This window comes from Acanthochromis polyacanthus, chromosome 23 (assembly GCF_021347895.1).
Source record: "Acanthochromis polyacanthus isolate Apoly-LR-REF ecotype Palm Island chromosome 23, KAUST_Apoly_ChrSc, whole genome shotgun sequence".
Classification (NCBI taxonomy): Eukaryota; Metazoa; Chordata; class Actinopteri; family Pomacentridae; genus Acanthochromis; species Acanthochromis polyacanthus.
In genome coordinates this window covers 2,979,204-2,997,220 of record NC_067135.1, presented here as the reverse complement: position 1 = coordinate 2,997,220, position 18,017 = coordinate 2,979,204, and the positions used below count along the sequence as shown (strand labels likewise).

Genomic DNA, 18,017 nt, shown 5'->3' with positions numbered 1-18,017 from the left:
CTGCTTTGTTAGTGGGAATTTCCTTGTGAATGACCACAGCATATTCCCAAGAACTCATGTTCTGAATCTTACCCCGAGTCTTGTTCTGTTCGAGGTTTCTACCTGTTCATAGGGAGAAAAAAAAACTGGAGCAGAAAACAGACTACCATCAGCAGCCATGCAACAAGTACCAAAGTCAGTTTGAGTTTCGCCTAATTAATCATCGTTCTACTCAGTAATGGGGTCATTTGTTTCTCGCCACGCTGTCTCTCTTCATCAACAAGAGTGCTCCTTGGTCTATTAACTCTGGTCTTTGTAACATTTGGTGATTGACGGTTTGAATTAGACGACGTTTATTGGATTAGCCTGTCAAAACTCCAGACTGAGGTGGTGTTGTGCCGGCTGGGTCACACACATTCCGTCTACACACCGATGCTCGCGATCCCAGACGCAGCTGCTGCTTGAGGAGCGACCGTTTGGACACTAAGCCTTGTCACTTCTGCCCTGTCTCGTCTGTCTGCCTGTCTGTCCCTCCAGATCAACAACAAGGCCAATGTGGTCACCAGCCCCAAAGAGCCTGTCCCCACTCCTTCTCTGGTACACTGTCTGCCTGCCTTGCTGCCTGTGCTTGCATGTCATGTCGCTAATCATGCGTCTGTCCATACTTTCAGTGACGTCTGTCCTGATTGCACGGCCCTGTTGTGTAATCAGTCACCTTTCTCATTTTATCGTTGCTCTCTCTTTCTATATAGCTGAAGACAAACCATGGTTGTGTAACATGAGCTGCCCACACGCACCTCTGGGTTGCTTTATTGCGTTGCCACATTGCTGTACATGGGCTACATTCTCCTTTGTTGTTGATGGTGGCTGTAATGGCACTGGGGCCATTGCATGCCAGCTGTGGCAAATAAACCGTTGCCACAGCTCTGGTTTGTTCTGTTGAGGCTTCACCAATCACTGTAAATACTGTTTTTTATGATAATCTCTGTAGTCTGCAGCATAAAAACACCAACAGTAATGTTCCAGGACTATGCCTTTCTGACATTTTTGGCACCCATAAGGCTCAGCTATGGTTCCTATGGGGAAAGAAGCCTGTCAGAGGCTGAATCATTGTTGCTACTGGCAACTCCTCGCCACTCTTGCTGAATTCAGTAATTGACTCAGAATCACAAACTGAATTGCTGTTACATAATGTTCAATCTTTAACTTCTACCAACAGCTGATAATGGGATGCTTGTAACCCTTTAATGCGCAGTGTGGGTCAGGAGATACCTAGTTTCCATTGGAATCGGGTCACTTTTGACCCATGTTGCGCATCAAATGTAGTCATTGTTGACTTACCTCCTTATTATGATATTTATTGTAGATATAGATTAATGTCAATTTGCTGTCTGTGTGTTAAGTATAGTAGTAAGGAGCTGTTAATTTAGCTAGCATAAAACATGAAGCAGTTGGACACAGCTAGCCTGGATCTCTCCATATTTTGGCACTCGCCAGCCACTCTAAAGATGTCAAATTAGCATCATGTCACTGTCCGCAAACAGGAACATTAAAGCATCTTTTGTGGTTTTAGTGTGAATGGAGTGCAGGTGAACAATACTCCTATACAACCACAAGTTGTCGTGTTTAGATGTCTGTTCAGTTACAGATTAAGCAAATGAGACACACTTTAATTAGTCAACTGGATGTATTGGTGGATATATGTCTTAACTTAGCATAGATCCATGCTAGCTGTTTCCAATCTTTATGCTAAGCTAGGCCATAAATACGTAGGTCTTGGTAAATCAGCATACATCCCCATCTGTTCTTTCACTTTTTGAGGTTCGCCTTTCATCAAATAAGATATGGATGCTAATGTTTTGTGCTAATTATTCAGTCGGGAGAGTTAAACAGCTAACCAAACTTTAGATGTGCCCCCATTCCCCAACACCATCCATGCAAAGAATGGAGATTTTTACTTCTGGATTGCTGGATTTCTCTACCAATTTCACGCTCATAGTCACCCACATACAGACTCCTGGATGTGCATTAAAATACCACATTAACATTATCTTTAGGTGAACCAGGAACCGTGCACTCCTGTCAGAAAACATCACTGAGTTCACTTGCAGACCTACAACCTTTACCCTGCAGGGATTTTACCCAACGTTTCATCACGTTAGACACATCAGCAGATACAGCACCAGTGTACAGCAAGTTGTTTTGCAATAGCATGAACTGTACATGTGAGTGGGAGATCTACCTTGAAGATGTGTTGCTGTTACCTTGTATTTCTTAATTAGAATTGGAGTAATTCTGGTATGTGTTTGATGTGTCTGTAGAGTTGTGTGTAGTTGGTGAAATGCCTGCCTTTTGTGTGAACCCTTTCCTGAGTGTTTAGCTCTTGAAAAATGTCTGTTTTTACTGCTGTTTGGTAGGAAAGGCAGATGTGGAGTCTGTCTGTTAACCACTGCGTCTGTCTGATGTCATTTATTGCCATCTTGTCATCATTGCTGACTAAGACCTGATCATCTGTTACATGATGTTCAGTGTAGTGTCCCATCTTCCATTCCCATTTCATCCAATTTGTGTACACTAGTGCTGTAGTAATGGCTTGCTTTCCCCAAATAGCAATTTTGCCAGTTTCCAAATCCTTCACTGCTTTTATTTTTGTCCACTTTACTAAACGCTTTTCTGTCCTAACCCACTTTCATTCTGCGCCAACGCCTCTTCCTACTGTTGGTCCTCTCCAATCAGGAGCCTCAAACCACTGTTATCCACAACCCAGCTGATGGAAACAAGGTATACGGCTGTTCAGACGCTGGTCTGAGGCTGTGGTTTGCTGCTGACGTGTAGAGTAGAAGCCTGAACGTTGCTTCTGATGATGATGTTTGTGTGCAAATGGTAAAAGTCAACGTCATGTGAAAGAACAGTGGACTACAGATTCTGTTAAATATTGCATGTTTTCAACTGTTGCATGTAATTCTTGCTCTTAACATTGGTCATGTGCGTGTATAGTTTTGTGTATCTATGTGAAATATATGTGAAATATTAAGATAATTCACAACGTATTGAGATTGTATCATCTTACATGAGTTTTTAACCCCTGTGAAGGATTGCTGCTGTAACATCAGCTTTGCATTTGCGTCACAAAGGGATTATGCATGCATTTGGAACACAATAAAGACCATGCGGTGACATGGATACTAAAGCTGTTCCAATCCAAATCCTTATCAGAATAGCCTGAAGGCCATCTACTGTGTCTGGGTGATTTTATTGTGCAAGACGTATGGCTCTCCATGGTCATGCGTAATCCATAAGATGATGTTGTGGGAACACGTGCATGCTTGTATTTTTTGCTTTGTGCAGTGACATCATGGTGTTGTAGCTCCTAGTGTAGTAAACGGCGTGTGTGCTTGTGCATAGTAAGAGTGTTGTGTAGAAACAGAGCAGCTGTTTGCTAAATCATCACAATACATGCTTTTGTGTCCGTTAAATCCGCAAGCAACAAGAGGGCCATTATATAAATAACATACATGAGATATTTGTAATCCATCGGAGGAATGAAAAGGAATGTTCAATTTCTGAATATGCATATAATGGAATATTCTGTTTGTTGTTAGCAATTGTAATTTCTTCCTCTCAAAGACTCATAATTCTGTAGAAAGTCTGCATTAAACATGTTTGGCTGAATTACTTTTAGACAACATTTTGAGACCATATTGACTAAATGAGCAACTCTGTATAGAAATAACAGAAATACATTACAATAACTATAACATTTTTGGACTACGTTTGACACATGAAGTAGTAAAATTGGTATTTTGTGCTGGTTTGTGTTGATGCTGTCGTTTTCACCAAATCTTGTCTTTTTTACGTACTACTTGTATTATCCTTTTATATCTTGTCCGTTTTTGTGGGGTTTTTTTAGGTTAAACATAAATTCTGTGTCAACTACAGCCAAATACTAAAAGCAGAGAAAATTTCAGTCTTCTATTCTATCATCTCAGCATAATGTTGTCACCATAGCCTCTCACCATCTGTCTGGTAACGCTGAGATGGTGCTGGAAATCTAATCACAGGTTAGAAACTAACAGACGATGATGAAACGACCCACTGTGAATAAACACTGAGCGCACTGATCTCAGCAGATGTTATTTTGGTTTGTGCTCTTACCTGCTGATACTCACTGGTCCTTTATTTGTGGTTTCACAGGAGTCCAGCGAGAGTGCCAACACTACTATCGAGGACGAGGACGTGAGAGGTAAGGAGGTTCAGACTAACTAACACAACCTATCCTTCTGTTGGCAGGAAGACTCCCACGCACCTCATTAAAACTCTGTTTTCTAAACTTTAAAGTAAGCGTTACCTTTGAGGTTTTGATGTCGCACTTTAAGTTCACCTTTATTTTTCCTCTCTGGGCTCACATTGGTAACGGGTTTGTGCTAACCATGTTTTTCACAGGAATCTTCCGTGTGTTGTCTCTAAGTTTCGCCACATTTCATTCCTCTTGGTCCACTTTGTTTCATTTTGCATGCAACAGCTGTTCTACTATCATGGGTGAAAAATACTTATGGACCCGTATTGACGCCATGGTTGTGGGAGTTTGGGTCAATCTGTATTTCAGTCAGAGGAATGTAGACTCTGGACTGTGTAACATGAAAATCTGTTAAGTTATCACAAACCAAACAAGAGTCAGCTATGGCCAGTTTAACCTGCTAGGAGCCATGGGGTTCTTTTTATTTATTTTCATTTATGTTTTCATTGTTGTGCTAGCATTAAAATTCTTACGAACACATCTTGACAAATAGGCCAACGGGGTTCATTTAAAAGTTAACCTTTTCACACATTTTTTCCCCTGTAGGTCATTATGAACAGTAGGCCATTCAAAATAATCAGGGATTATTGATTCAAAATGGATCCCAGTTCAGTAGCTGCAGTAACGGAAAGGGAGAAGGGCAGGTACCTCTGAGTTGAATAAAGGGAATCTTTGAGACGTGTTCGGATTGTCTAGAGTAGAATTCACTTGTGATTGTGTGTGTCAGGCCTTCCTCTCTTCACTACAGTAGTGACCTTCAACAGCATAGAGAAATGAAATATTTTAGCATCTACTCATGCCTGGGGCCCTACAGTACATGTCTGTTCGTGATGTCATACTTCCAGGACATACACAGGCCCATCTAAGGACATGATGCTTCCTGTCATAATGGCCTCCATTGTTATTTATGGCTGATGGTTCGCCATTGCTCAATTCTTCAGTAACCATATTCAGCAGAGCTTTGAAACTGCTCTACTTATGATAGTGTTCAGTAAGAACGAAGACCATCTCCTTCTGCTTTTTCATTCACATCTCGATTTTGCAGTTGCAACCCCAATCAGAGCTTTAGCCAGCAAAGAAGCTGAGGAATAATGAATTTGGGAGAGTATCTTGTCCCTCTAATGGTGGAATCAGCAGTATTAGTTTCTTTATCTGACAAGATGAATGGTTTGCGGTGCCATCTTAACAGTGCCGAATCTTCTACCTTCATGCTAAATGAGTCTTATGTGGGCAGCATATTTTTTTCTTTGGGACTTTTGTGACTGAGATTGAGACAGGATATTACAGTGGTGTATAATCAGGAGATGTCAGTTTTTTCTGGCTACGTGGGGGTAGAATAACCAAACAACAAGCTGAAAACACAACAGAGAGTTGATTGGCTAAAGCTAAACGATATATCGCTCTCAGTGCTCTACGTCAAGCATCGTCTCCAAACTGAATCTCTTCCACTTCGCCTTCAACTCGAATCTGATTTTAGGGGAGAGGAAGAAGCCATAGGGAGTCAAATCTGGTCAATGACTGAGTTACTGTGGCCAAAATACGTGATGAGCTGTGAATGAGTGTGGAGCACCCCATGCCACTGTACGATAGTTCAGGTCCAGCTCAGGGAGTTACAGTAGAACTCGACATTGACATTGAGGGACGAATTCACAACCATGTAAATGCTGCAAGCTGATCTTTTCATCCAATTCTTTCATTATCTGTTCTGCCGGTCCTTTCATGTTTTCTATGAGGCTCATACTCCTTTATCATCACCTGCTGAAAGGAGTCGCCGTCCATTAATATTGTAATTCGTCTGTCCTTCCCTGAACATTGCTCTGCATGCTTTGTCCATGTCATTTGTTCAGAGCTGACGGAAGAAGTAAGAGCTTTGAACAAATTGTCATTTCCTGCATGCTTTTTATGTATTCTTCATTTCATGTTTTCCATTTCTCCATCTCATTTTTCTTTCCATTCCTTGCTGCTTCTCCGTCCAATTTCCCTTTGCTGGTCTGATCCATTCTTTTCCTCCTCCTTCATCTCAGCACACTCTCGCTGCCCCAGTCCCCAAATATACCACCTTAAGCGATTACAGCATTCCCCTTCTCACCGGCCTTCCTCCCGCTCCCGCTCACCTTCCCCCTCGCCCTCCACGTCATCTTCCTCCTCCTCCTCTTCGTCCTCCTTCTCCTCCTGCTGGTACTCTCCAAGCGTTTGGCCCAGTGGTGAGGAGTGCTGCCAGTACATCCTGTGGGCACTGGTGGCCGCCTACCTGCTCTTCTTCTTCACATCTTCCTTTGTGATGTTTTGCTCAGACCATTCCACCGCATGTCACTGCGGCCCCCATCACTCACCCTCGCAGCCCCCTGGCCCCCAACAAAGGGTGCCTCTGCCCGGCATGGGCCCCACCGACTCCCAGTGTAAGTCCCACTCTAAAGGAGGCAGCTGCAGGCTTCATTTCATTTCAAGATATTCACAGGTGTAGAAAGAAGTGTATTTGTTGTTTGATTACAAAGTCCCTCAAATTGGGAAACTAAATGTAAAGTGCAATAACTTGTGAACTAAGACCAAGTAATGTTTTAACTAAATAATCTCAATGTCCTCTTTTTTATTTTCATTATTTTCCATTTTTGTCCACCCGCTTTTCAGTTTCTAGTTCATTTTTTAAAGTCTAAGCAGGGTGGCCATTGCCAGGATATCACAAATACTGAGGTCAGGTTTCAGGGGATCAAATTAAGAAACTTTTGGACTTATCATAGCATTCAATTACAATTCCATCAAATTTCCGAGTAAATCAAGACAATGAGCAGTATTAACATTTTAATTACACCCATACTTTTCCTGCTATGACAGACCAATGTGTCTGCTGGTTACAGAAAAATGGAGCTGATTCTTTTCTCCCCCAATGCAACTTCTTGCCAAACTTGTTACAGTTTCATCATCTGATTTCCACCTCAAGCAAAATTTTAAACTCTGAAGCATAAAACTCATCTTTTGACTTTTTGGAAACATTTCAGTGAATAGAATTTACTTTTAAACAGAGAAGACAAAGACATGCATATCACAGTCTAGTATGTCATCAGACAGACCATAAAAATGTCATAGTATAGTATGTCCCCTGAAAATGGACAAAAATGTCACAGTTTAGTATGTCGTCCGAAAACGGACAAAAATGTCATCGTTTATAGTATGTCGTCCAAAAATGGACAAAAATGTCATTGTATAGTATGTCGTCCGAAAATGGAAGAAAATGTCATAATTTAGTATGTTGTCAAAAAAGGACAAAATTGTCATAGTTCAGAATGTCGTCCAAAATGTCACCAAAAATGTCATAGTATAGTATGTCGTCTGAAAATGGAAAAAAATGTCATAATTTAGTATGTTGTCCGAAAAGTCACCAGAAACATCATAGTGTAGTATGTCATCCAAAAAATCACCAAAGATGTCATAGGATGGTATTTCATTAAAAATATCCTCAGAAACGTCATACTATAGTTTGTCGTCAAAAGGGTGACCAAAACACCACGGTGCAGTGTGATAGTTTCCATAGTATAGTGGTTAACATATTGGCTTAAAATGTAAAAGGTTCACAGTTTGAATCCGGGTGAACCATATCGATTAAATATCGTCCAAAAATGTCATTGTGTAGTATGTCGTCCAAAAATGTCAGAGTTTAGTATGTTGTCTGAAAAATCACCAAAAACGTCTTAGTTTAGTATGTCGTCCAAAAAATCACCAAAGATGTCAAAGGATAGTATTTCCTTCAAAATATCCCCAAAAACATCATAGTATAGTTTGTCGTCTAAAAGGTGAACAAAACACCATGGTGCAGTGTGACAGTTTCCGTAGTATAGTGGTTATCACATTGGCTTAAAATGTGATAGGTTCACAGTTCGAATCCGGGTGAACCATGTCAATTAAATATCGTCCAAAAATGTCATTGTGTACTATGTCGTCCAAAAACATTAAAGTTCAGTATGTTGTCCAAAATGTCATAGTTTAGTATGTTGTCAAAATATCACCAAAAACGCCATAGTGTAGTATGTCATCCAGAAAATCACCAAAGATGTCATAGGATAGTATTTCATTTAAAATATCCCCAAAAACGTCATAGTATCGTTTGTCGTCGAAAAAGTGACCAAAACACCATGGTGCAGTGTGACAATTTCCATAGCGTAGTGGTTATCATATTGGCTTAAAATGTGATAGGTTCACAGTTCGAATCCGGGTGAACCATATCGATTAAATATTGTCCAAAAATGTCATTGTGTAGTATGTTGTCCAAAAATAACAGAGTTTAGTATGTCGTCGGAAAAGTCACCAAAAACATCATTGTTTAGTATGTTGTCTGAAAAATCACCAAAAACGTCTTAGTTTAGTATGTCGTCCAAAAAATCACCAAAGATGTCATAGGATAGTATTTCATTCAAAATATTACCCCAAAAACATCATAGTATAGTTTGTCGTCTAAAAGGTGACCAAAACACCATGGTGCAGTGTGACAGTTTCCATAGTATAGTGGTTATCACATTGGCTTAAAATGTGAAAGGTTCACAGTTCGAATCCGGGTGAACCACATCGAGGAAAAAATGTCAAAAATGTTGTGTAGTATGTCACCAAAAACATCATAGTTTAGTATGTCGTCTGAAAAGTCACCGAAAACATCATAGTTTAGTATGTCGTCTGAAAAGTCACCTAAAACATCATAGTTTAGTATGTCATCCGAAAAGTCACCAAAAACATCATAGTTTAGTATGTCGTCCAAAAAGTCACCAAAAACATCATAGTTTAGTATGTCGTCCGAAAAGTCACCAAAAACATCATAGTTTAGTATGTCGTCCGAAAAGTCACCAAAAACATCATAGTTTAGTATGTCGTCTGAAAAGTCACCTAAAACATCATAGTTTAGTATGTCGTCCAAAAAGTCACCAAAAACGTCATAGTTTAGTATGTCATCCAAAATACCACCAAAAAGGCCCTAGTTCAGTATGTCGTCCGAAAATGGACAAAAATGTCATAGTTTATAGTATGTCGTCAAAAGTAGACAAAAATGTCATTGTATAGTATGTCGTCCAGAAAATCGACAAAAACGTCATAGTTTAGTATGTCATCCAAAATACCACCAAAAATGTCATAGTTTACTATGTCGTCCAAAATGCCACCAAAAAGGCCCTAGTTCAGTATGTCGTCCGAAAATGGACAAAAATGTCATAGTTTATAGTATGTCGTCAAAAGTAGACAAAAATGTCATTGTATAGTATGTCGTCCAGAAAATCGACAAAAACGTCATAGTTTAGTATGTCGTCCGAAAATGGAAGAAAATGTCATAGTTTAGTATGTTGTCAAAAAAGGACAAAAATGTCATAGTCGTCCAAAATGTCACCAAAAAAGGCCATAGTTTAGTATGTCGTCCGAAAATGGACAAAAATGTCATAGTTTAGTATGTCGTCCAAAAATGTCAGAGTTTAGTATGTCGTCCAACAGTAGACAAAAATGTCATTGTATAGTATGTCATCCAGAAAATGGCCAAAAATGTCATAGTTTTGTATGTCTTCCAAAATGCCACTAAAAATGTCTGAGTTTAGTATTTTGTATGAAAACGGACAAAAATGTCATAGTTCAGAATGTCGTCCAAAATGTCACCAAAAATGTCGTAGTTTAGTAGGTCGTTCAATAATGGACAAAAATGTCATAGTTTTGTATGTCATCAAAATATCACCAAGACATCATAGTATAATATGGCGTCTAAAAGCTGTCCAAAACATCACGGTGCAGTGTGACAGTTTCCATGGTGTAGTGGTTATCACATTGGTTTACAATGCGAAAGGTTCGAATTCAGGTGAACCACATGGATGAAATATCATTAAAGTTTGATGAAAAACATCATAGTGTTGTATGTCTTTCAAAAACTGAAGTCAAAGTATACCATGTTGTCCGAAATATGACTGAAAATTGAGAATGTTGTTCAAAAAGGGACAAAAATGTCATAGTACAGTATGTCGTCCAAAAGAGGACAAAAATATTATTGTATAGTATGTCATCCAGAAAATGGACAAAAAATGTCACAGTTTTGTATGTCTTCCAAAATGCCACCAATAACGTCATAGTTTAGTATGTCATCCAAAAATGTCGCAGTTCAGAATGTCATCCAAAATATCACCAAAAAGGCCATAGTTCAGTCTGTCGTCCGACAATGAACAAAAATGTCATAGTTTAGTATCTCGTCCAAAAATGGACAAAAATGTCATACTTTAGTATGTTGTCCAAAATGTCACCGAAAATGTCATAGTATAGTATGTCGCCTGAAAATGGACAAAAATGTCATAGTTTAGTATGTTGTCCGAAAAATCACCAAAAACGTCATAGTTTAGTATGTCGTCAAAATATCACCAAAAACGCCATAGTGGAGTATGTCATCCAAAAAATCACCAAAGATGTCATAGGATAGTATTTCCTTCAAAATATCCCCAAAAACATCATAGTATAGTTTGTCGTCGAGAAGGTGAACAAAACACCACGGTGCAGTGTGACAGTTTCCGTAGTACAGTGGTTATCAGATTGGCTTAAAATGTAAAAGGTTCACAGTTCGAATCCGGGTGAACCATATCGGTTAAATATCGTCCAAAAATGTCAGAGTTAAATATGTCGTCCAAAAAGTCATCAATAACATCATAGTATAGAATGTTGTCCAAAAACATCACAGTTTAGTATGGTGTCCGAAAAGTCACCAAAAACGTCATAATTTAGTATGTTGTCCGAAAAGTCACCAAAAATGTCGTAGTGTAGTCTGTCTTCCAAAATGCCCACCAGAATCGTCAGAGGTTAGTATTTCTTCCGAAAAAGGTAAGAAGTGTCATATTTTATAGTATGCCGTCCAAAATGTCACCAAAAGCGCCATAGTTTAGTATGTCGTCCGAAAATGGACAAAAATATCATAGTTTAATAGGGCGTCCAAAAACGGACAAAAATGCCGTCAAAATATCACCAAAAACGTCATAATGTAGTATGTCATCCAAAAAATCACCAAAGATGTCATTGGATAGTATTTCATTCAAAATATCTCCAAAAACGTCATAGTATAGTTTGTCGTCTAAAAGGTGACCAAAACACCACGGTGCAGTGTGACAGTTTCCATAGTATAGTGGTTATCACATTGGCTTAAAATGTGAAAGGTTCACAGCTCAAATCTGGGTGAACCATATCGTCCAAAAAAGTCATTGTATAGTATATCGTCCAAAAATGTCAGAGTTTAGTACGTTTTCCAAAAACGTCATACTGTCGTATGTTGTCCGAAAAGTCACCAAGAATGGCATAGTTGAGTATGTCGTCCGAAAAGTGACCAAAAACATCGTAGTTTACTATGCTGTCCAAAAAGTCACCAAAAACGTCATAGTTTCGTACATCATCAGAAAAGTCAACATAAACGTCATAGTTTAGTATGTCATCCGAAAAGTCACCAAAAACGTCATTGTTGAGTATGTCGTCCGAAAAGTCACCTAAACGACATATTTCAGTATTTCGTCTGAAAAGTCACCAAAAACGTCATAGTTTAGTATGTTGTCCGAAAAGTCACCAAAAACGTCATAGTTGAGTATGTCGTCCAATAATGGACAAAAATGTCATAGTTTTGTATGTCGTCCAATAAATTATTTACTCTTATTTTGTTATGCTGTTCCTGGCATTTCCATCTGCCCAGGGACTACAGTTGGAAACTAGCTTTATAGCTAAAACAGAAATGTTGATTAATGTGCACTGTCCCTGTTCAAATAAACAAAAAAATAAATAAATAAATAATGGACAAAAATATCATAGTTTAGTATGTCGTCTGAAAAGTCACCAAAAACGTCATAGTTTAGTATGTCGTCCGAAAAATCACCAAAAACGTCATAGTTTAGAATGTCGTCCAAAAATGCACAAAAATGTCATAGTTTAGGAGGTCGTCCAATAATGAACAGAAATGTCATAGTTTTGTATGTCGTCAAAACGTCATAGTATAGTATGTTGTCCGAAAAGTCACCAAAAACGTCATACTGTCGTATGTTGTCCGAAAGGTCACCAAAAACGTCATGTCATCCAATAATGGACAAAAATGTCATAGTTCTGTATGTCGTCCGAAAAGTCACCAAAAACATCATAGATTAGTATGTCGTCCGAAAAGTCACCAAAAACATCATAGTTTAGTATGTCGTCCGAAAAGTCACCAAAAACGTCACAGTTTAGTATGTCGTCCGAAAGTCACCAAAAACGTCATACTTTCGTATGTTGTCCGAAAAGTCACCAAAAACGTCATAGTTTCGTACATCATCAGAAAAGTCATCATAAACGTCATAGTTTAGTATGTCGTCCGAAAAGTCACCAAAAACATCATAGTTTTTTATGTCGTCCGAAAAGTCACCTAAACGACATATTTCAGTATTTCGTCTGAAAAGTCACCAAAAACGTCATAGTTTAGTATGTTGTCCGAAAAGTCACCAAAAACGTCATTGTTGAGTATGTCGTCCAATAATGGACAAAAATGTCATAGTTTTGTATGTCGCCCGAAAAGTCACCAAAAACATCACAGTTTAGTATGTCGTCCGAAAAGTCACCTAAAACGACATATTTCAGTATGTCGTCTGAAAAGTCAGCTAAAACGTCATAGTTTACTTTGTCGTCTGAAAAGTCACCAAAAACGTCATAGTTGAGTATGTCATCCGAAAAGTCACCAAAAACATCATTGTTGAGTATGTAGTCCAATTATGGACAAAAAAGTCGTAGTTTTGTATGTCGTCCGAAAAATCACCAAAAACATCATAGTGTAGTATATCGTCCGAAAAGCCACCAAAAACGTCATAGTCTAGTATGTCGTCTGAAAAGTCACCAAAAACATCACAGTTTAGTATGTCGTCCGAAAAGTCACCAAAAACGACATATTTCAGTATGTCGTCCGAAAAGTCACCAAAAACATCATAGTGTAGTATATCGTCCGAAAAGCCACCAAAAACGTCATAGTTTAGTATGTTGTCCGAAAAGTTACCAAAAACGTCATAGTTTAGTATGTCATCAGAAAAGTCATCATAAACGTCATAGTTTGTATATCGTCCGAAAAGTCACCTAAAACAACATATTTCAGTATATCCTCTGAAAAGTCACAAGAAAAATCATAGTTTAGTATGTCGTCGGAAAATTCACTAAAAACGTCATAGTCTAGTATGTCGTCCAAAAAGTCACTAAAAATGACATATTTCAGTACGTCATCTGAAAGTCACCAAAAGCGTCATAGTTTAGTATGTCGTCCCGAAAAGTCACCTAAAACGACATATGTCAGTACATCATCTGAAAAGTCACCAAAAACATCATAGTTTAGTTCGTCATCTGAAAAGTCACCATAAATGTCATACACACGTGGACAAAATTGTTGGTACCCCTCAGTTAAAGAAGGAAAAACCCACAATTCTCACTGAAATCACTTGAAACTCACAAAAGTAACAATAAATAAAAATTTATTGAAAATTAAATAATCAAAATCAGCCATCACTTTTGAATTGTTGATTAACATAATTATTTAAAAAAACAAACTAATGAAATAGGGCTGGACAAAAATGATGGTACCCATAACTTAATATTTTGTTGCACAACCTTTTGAGGCAATCACTGCAATTAAACGATTTCTGTATTTGTCAATGAGCGTTCTGCAGCTGTCAACAGGTATTTTGGCCCACTCCTCATGAGCAAACAGCTCCAGTTGTCTCAGGTTTGATGGGTGTCTTCTCCAAATGGCATGTTTCAGCTCCTTCCACATATGTTCAATGGGATTCAGATCTGGGCTCATAGAAGGCCACTTTAGAATAGTCCAACGCTTTTCTCTCAGCCATTCTTGGGTGTTTTTGGCTGTGTGTTTTGGATGGTTGTCCTGTTGGAAGACCCATGACCTGCGACTGAGACCAAGCTTTCTGACACTAGGCAGCACATTTCTCTCCAGAATGCCTTGATAGTCTTCAGATTTCATCGTACCTTGCACACTTTCAAGACACCCTGTGCCAGATGCAGCAAAGCAGCCCCAAAACATTACTGAGCCTCCTCCGTGTTTCACCGTAGGGACAGTGTTCTTTTCTTCGTATGCTTGGTTTTTGAGTCTATGAACATAGAGTTGATGTGCCTTACCAAAAAGCTCCAGTTTGGTCTCATCTGTCCAAAGGACATTCTCCCAGAAGCTTTGTGGCTTGTCAACATGCATTTTTGCAAATTCCAGTCTGGCTTTTTTATGAGTTTTTTTCAGCAGTGGTGTCCTCCTTGGTCGTCTCCCATGAAGTCCACTTTGGCTCAAACAACGACGAATGGTGCGATCTGACACTGATGTACCTTGGCCTTGGAGTTCACCTTTAATTTCTTTGGAGGTTGCTCTGGGCTCTTTGGATACAATTCCAACGATCCGTCTCTTCAATTTGTCATCAATTTTCCTCTTGCGGCCACGTCCAGGGAGGTTGGCTACTGTCCCGTGGGTCTTGAACTTCTGAATAATATGAGCCACTGTTGTCACAGGAACTTCAAGCTGTTTAGAGATGGTCTTATAGCCTTTACCTTTAAGATGTTTGTCTATAATTTTTTTTCGGATGTCCTGGGACAATTCTCTCCTTCGCTTTCTGTTGTCCATGTTCAGTGTGGTACACACCCTTTCACCAAACAGCAAGGTGACTACTTGTCTCCCTTTAAATAGGCAGACTGACTGATTATGAGTTTGGAAACACCTGTGATGTCAATTAAATGACACACCTGAGTTAATCATGTCACTCTGGTCAAATAGTTTTCAATCTTTTATAGAGGTACCATCATTTTTGTCCAGGCCTGTTTCATTAGTTTGTTTTTTTAAATAATTATGTTAATCAACAATTCAAAAGTAATGGCTGTTTTTGATTATTTAATTTTCAATAAATTTTTATTTATTGTTACTCTTGTGAGTTTCAAGTGATTTCAGTGAGAATTGTGGGTTTTTCCTTCTTTAACTGAGGGGTACCAACAATTTTGTCCACGTGTGTAGTTTAGTATGTTGTCCGAAAAATCACCAAAAACATCATAGTGTAGTATATTGTAAGAAAAGCCACCAAAAACCTCATAGTCTAGTATGTCATCTTAAAAGTCACCAAAAACATCATAATTTAGTATGTCGTTGGGAAAGTCACCAAAAACGTCATAGTGTAGTATGTTGTCCGAAAAGCCACCAAAAACGTCATAGTCTAGTATGTCGTCGGAAAAGTCACCAAAAACATCATAGTTTAGTATGTCGTCGGAAAAGTCACCAAAAACGTCATAGTTTAGTATGTCGTCCGAAAAGTCACCAAAAACGTCATAGTTTAGTATGTTGTCCGAAAAGTTACCAAAAACGTCATTGTTTAGTATGTCATCAGAAAAGTCATCATAAACGTCATAGTTTGTATATCGTCCGAAAAGTCACCTAAAACGACATATTTCAGTATATCCTCTGAAAAGTCACAAAGAAAATCATAGTTTAGTATGTCGTCGGAAAAATCACCAAAAACGTCATAGTTTAGTATGTCATCCGACAGGTCACCAAAAACGTCATAGTTTAGTATGTTGTCCGAAAAGTCAGTAAAAACATCATACTTTAGTATGTCGCCCGAAAAGTCACCAAAAACGTCATAGTTGAGTATGTCATCCGAAAAGTCACCAAAAACGTCATTGTTGAGTATGTAGTCCAATTATGGACAAAAAAGTCGTAGTTTTGTATGTCGTCCGAAAAATCACCAAAAACATCATAGTGTAGTATATCGTCCGAAAAGCCACCAAAAACGTCATAGTCTAGTATGTCGTCTGAAAAATCACCAAAAACATCACAGTTTAGTATGTCATCCAAAAAGTCACCTAAAACGACATATTTCAGTATGTCGTCCGAAAAGTCACCAAAAACATCATAGTGTAGTATATCGTCCGAAAAGCCACCAAAAACATCATAGTTTAGTATGTTGTCCGAAAAGTTACCAAAAACGTCATAGTTTAGTATGTCATCAGAAAAGTCATCATAAACGTCATAGTTTGTATATCGTCCGAAAAGTCACCTAAAACGACATATTTCAGTATATCCTCTGAAAAGTCACAAGAAAAATCATAGTTTAGTATGTCGTCGGAAAATTCACTAAAAACGTCATAGTCTAGTATGTCGTCCAAAAAGTCACCAAAAACATCATAGTTTAGTATGTCATCGGGAAAGTCACCAAAAACGTCATAGTGTAGTATGTCGTCCGAAAAGTCACTAAAAATGACATATTTCAGTACGTCATCTGAAAGTCACCAAAAGCGTCATAGTTTAGTATGTCGTCCCGAAAAGTCACCTAAAACGACATATGTCAGTACATCATCTGAAAAGTCACCAAAAACATCATAGTTTAGTTCGTCATCTGAAAAGTCACCATAAATGTCATAGTTTAGTATGTTTTCCGAAAAGTCACCAAAAACATCATAGTGTAGTATATTGTAAGAAAAGCCACCAAAAACCTCATAGTCTAGTATGTCATCTTAAAAGTCACCAAAAACATCATAATTTAGTATGTTGTCCGAAAAGTCACTAAAAACGTCATAGTCTAGCATATCATAAAAATGTCATAGGTGTGTCGTCCGAAATGTCATAAAAATATCTATAGTATGCCGTTCGAAATGTCACCAAAACCGTTACAGTATAGGATGTCGTCTGAAAAATGACAAAAACGTCATAGTATCGTATGTCGTCCAAATTTGACTCAAGAATATCATTGTCTGGTATGTTGTCCGAAAAATGGTCAAAAAATGTGATTGTATAGGATGTCGTCAAAAAATTGACAGTAACGTCAGAGTTTAGTATGTCACCCGAAATATCACCAAAAATGTAGTAGTGTAGTATGTCATCCGAAAATTGACAGAAACACCATAGTATAGTATGTCGTCTGAAACGTCACAATATACTATGTCGTCCAAAGTTGTATCAAAAATATCATTGTCGTATGTTGTATGATGTCGTATGTCAAAGTATAGTCAGAAACTGTCATACTATAGTATGTTGGCAACATAAGTCATAGTATAGTATGTCTTCAACAAACTAAGCAGTGTACACACACTGACACTTGTTGGTCAGAAGCTGCCATGACACCTTTAAACCCTGTGAATGATGAAGTGACAAATACTTGTATTCCATCCACATACCTTGTGGCCTTCAGCCTTGTCCACGTGTAAACACAGTCTTAGGTCACTGACAGCAGACCTTCTGGAAAACTCCCTCCAATGTGAAGATCTTCAGCGACTGAGTCTGTAGTGAAGACAGAGAAAAACAGATTTCAGTGCAGTCAGAGATGCGGCCAACATGGATCTGCTGCTAACCTTACTAACAGGAATTCACATGTTTACACTTCAATATACAGTTGCTCTTCCACTATATAGAGAAACAAAGGCATTAGAATCAATTCACACATGTAGTTCCCTTCTTCCTTGATGACTTGCTGTCACCTGACAGCACTGACTTCACCTTTGTTGTGCTTTTGTGTTTTCATGTGTACTGAGACTCTTTTTAGAAATGGTACCCATTTGAACAGGATGTTTTCTAATGTTTGTATGGAGCAGGTCATTTTCTGATTATTCTTCTGTAAAAGAGTCAAGGAAATAAATACAATAATGAAAGGGTCAGTATATAATTGAGGGACATTTGAAATCCATGGGATATATCTGCATACATTTTATTAACAGTAAAAAAAAAAAGTTTTTATGTTCATTATGATCATGTCTTTACAAATTCCACAAT

The 18,017-nt window shown here is 38.4% G+C and overlaps 1 protein-coding gene across 28 annotated transcripts in view; it reads left to right on the top strand.

The window, feature by feature from the left end:
* Positions 1–18,017, top strand: part of camk2d1 (calcium/calmodulin-dependent protein kinase (CaM kinase) II delta 1) — a 119,048-nt gene that overhangs the window by 95,166 nt on the left and 5,865 nt on the right. For 9 of the 28 annotated variants that reach the window (XM_022203423.2, XM_022203422.2, XM_022203425.2 and 6 more), the window contains 3 exons: positions 517–576; positions 2,716–2,760; positions 4,174–4,222. In XM_022203423.2, the coding sequence (XP_022059115.1) occupies positions 517–576; positions 2,716–2,760; positions 4,174–4,222 (154 nt within the window). The remainder of the gene's footprint in view (positions 1–516; positions 577–2,715; positions 2,761–4,173; positions 4,223–18,017) is intronic. The other 19 variants (XM_022203432.2, XM_022203436.2, XM_022203433.2 and 16 more) reach the window with 3 other exon arrangements.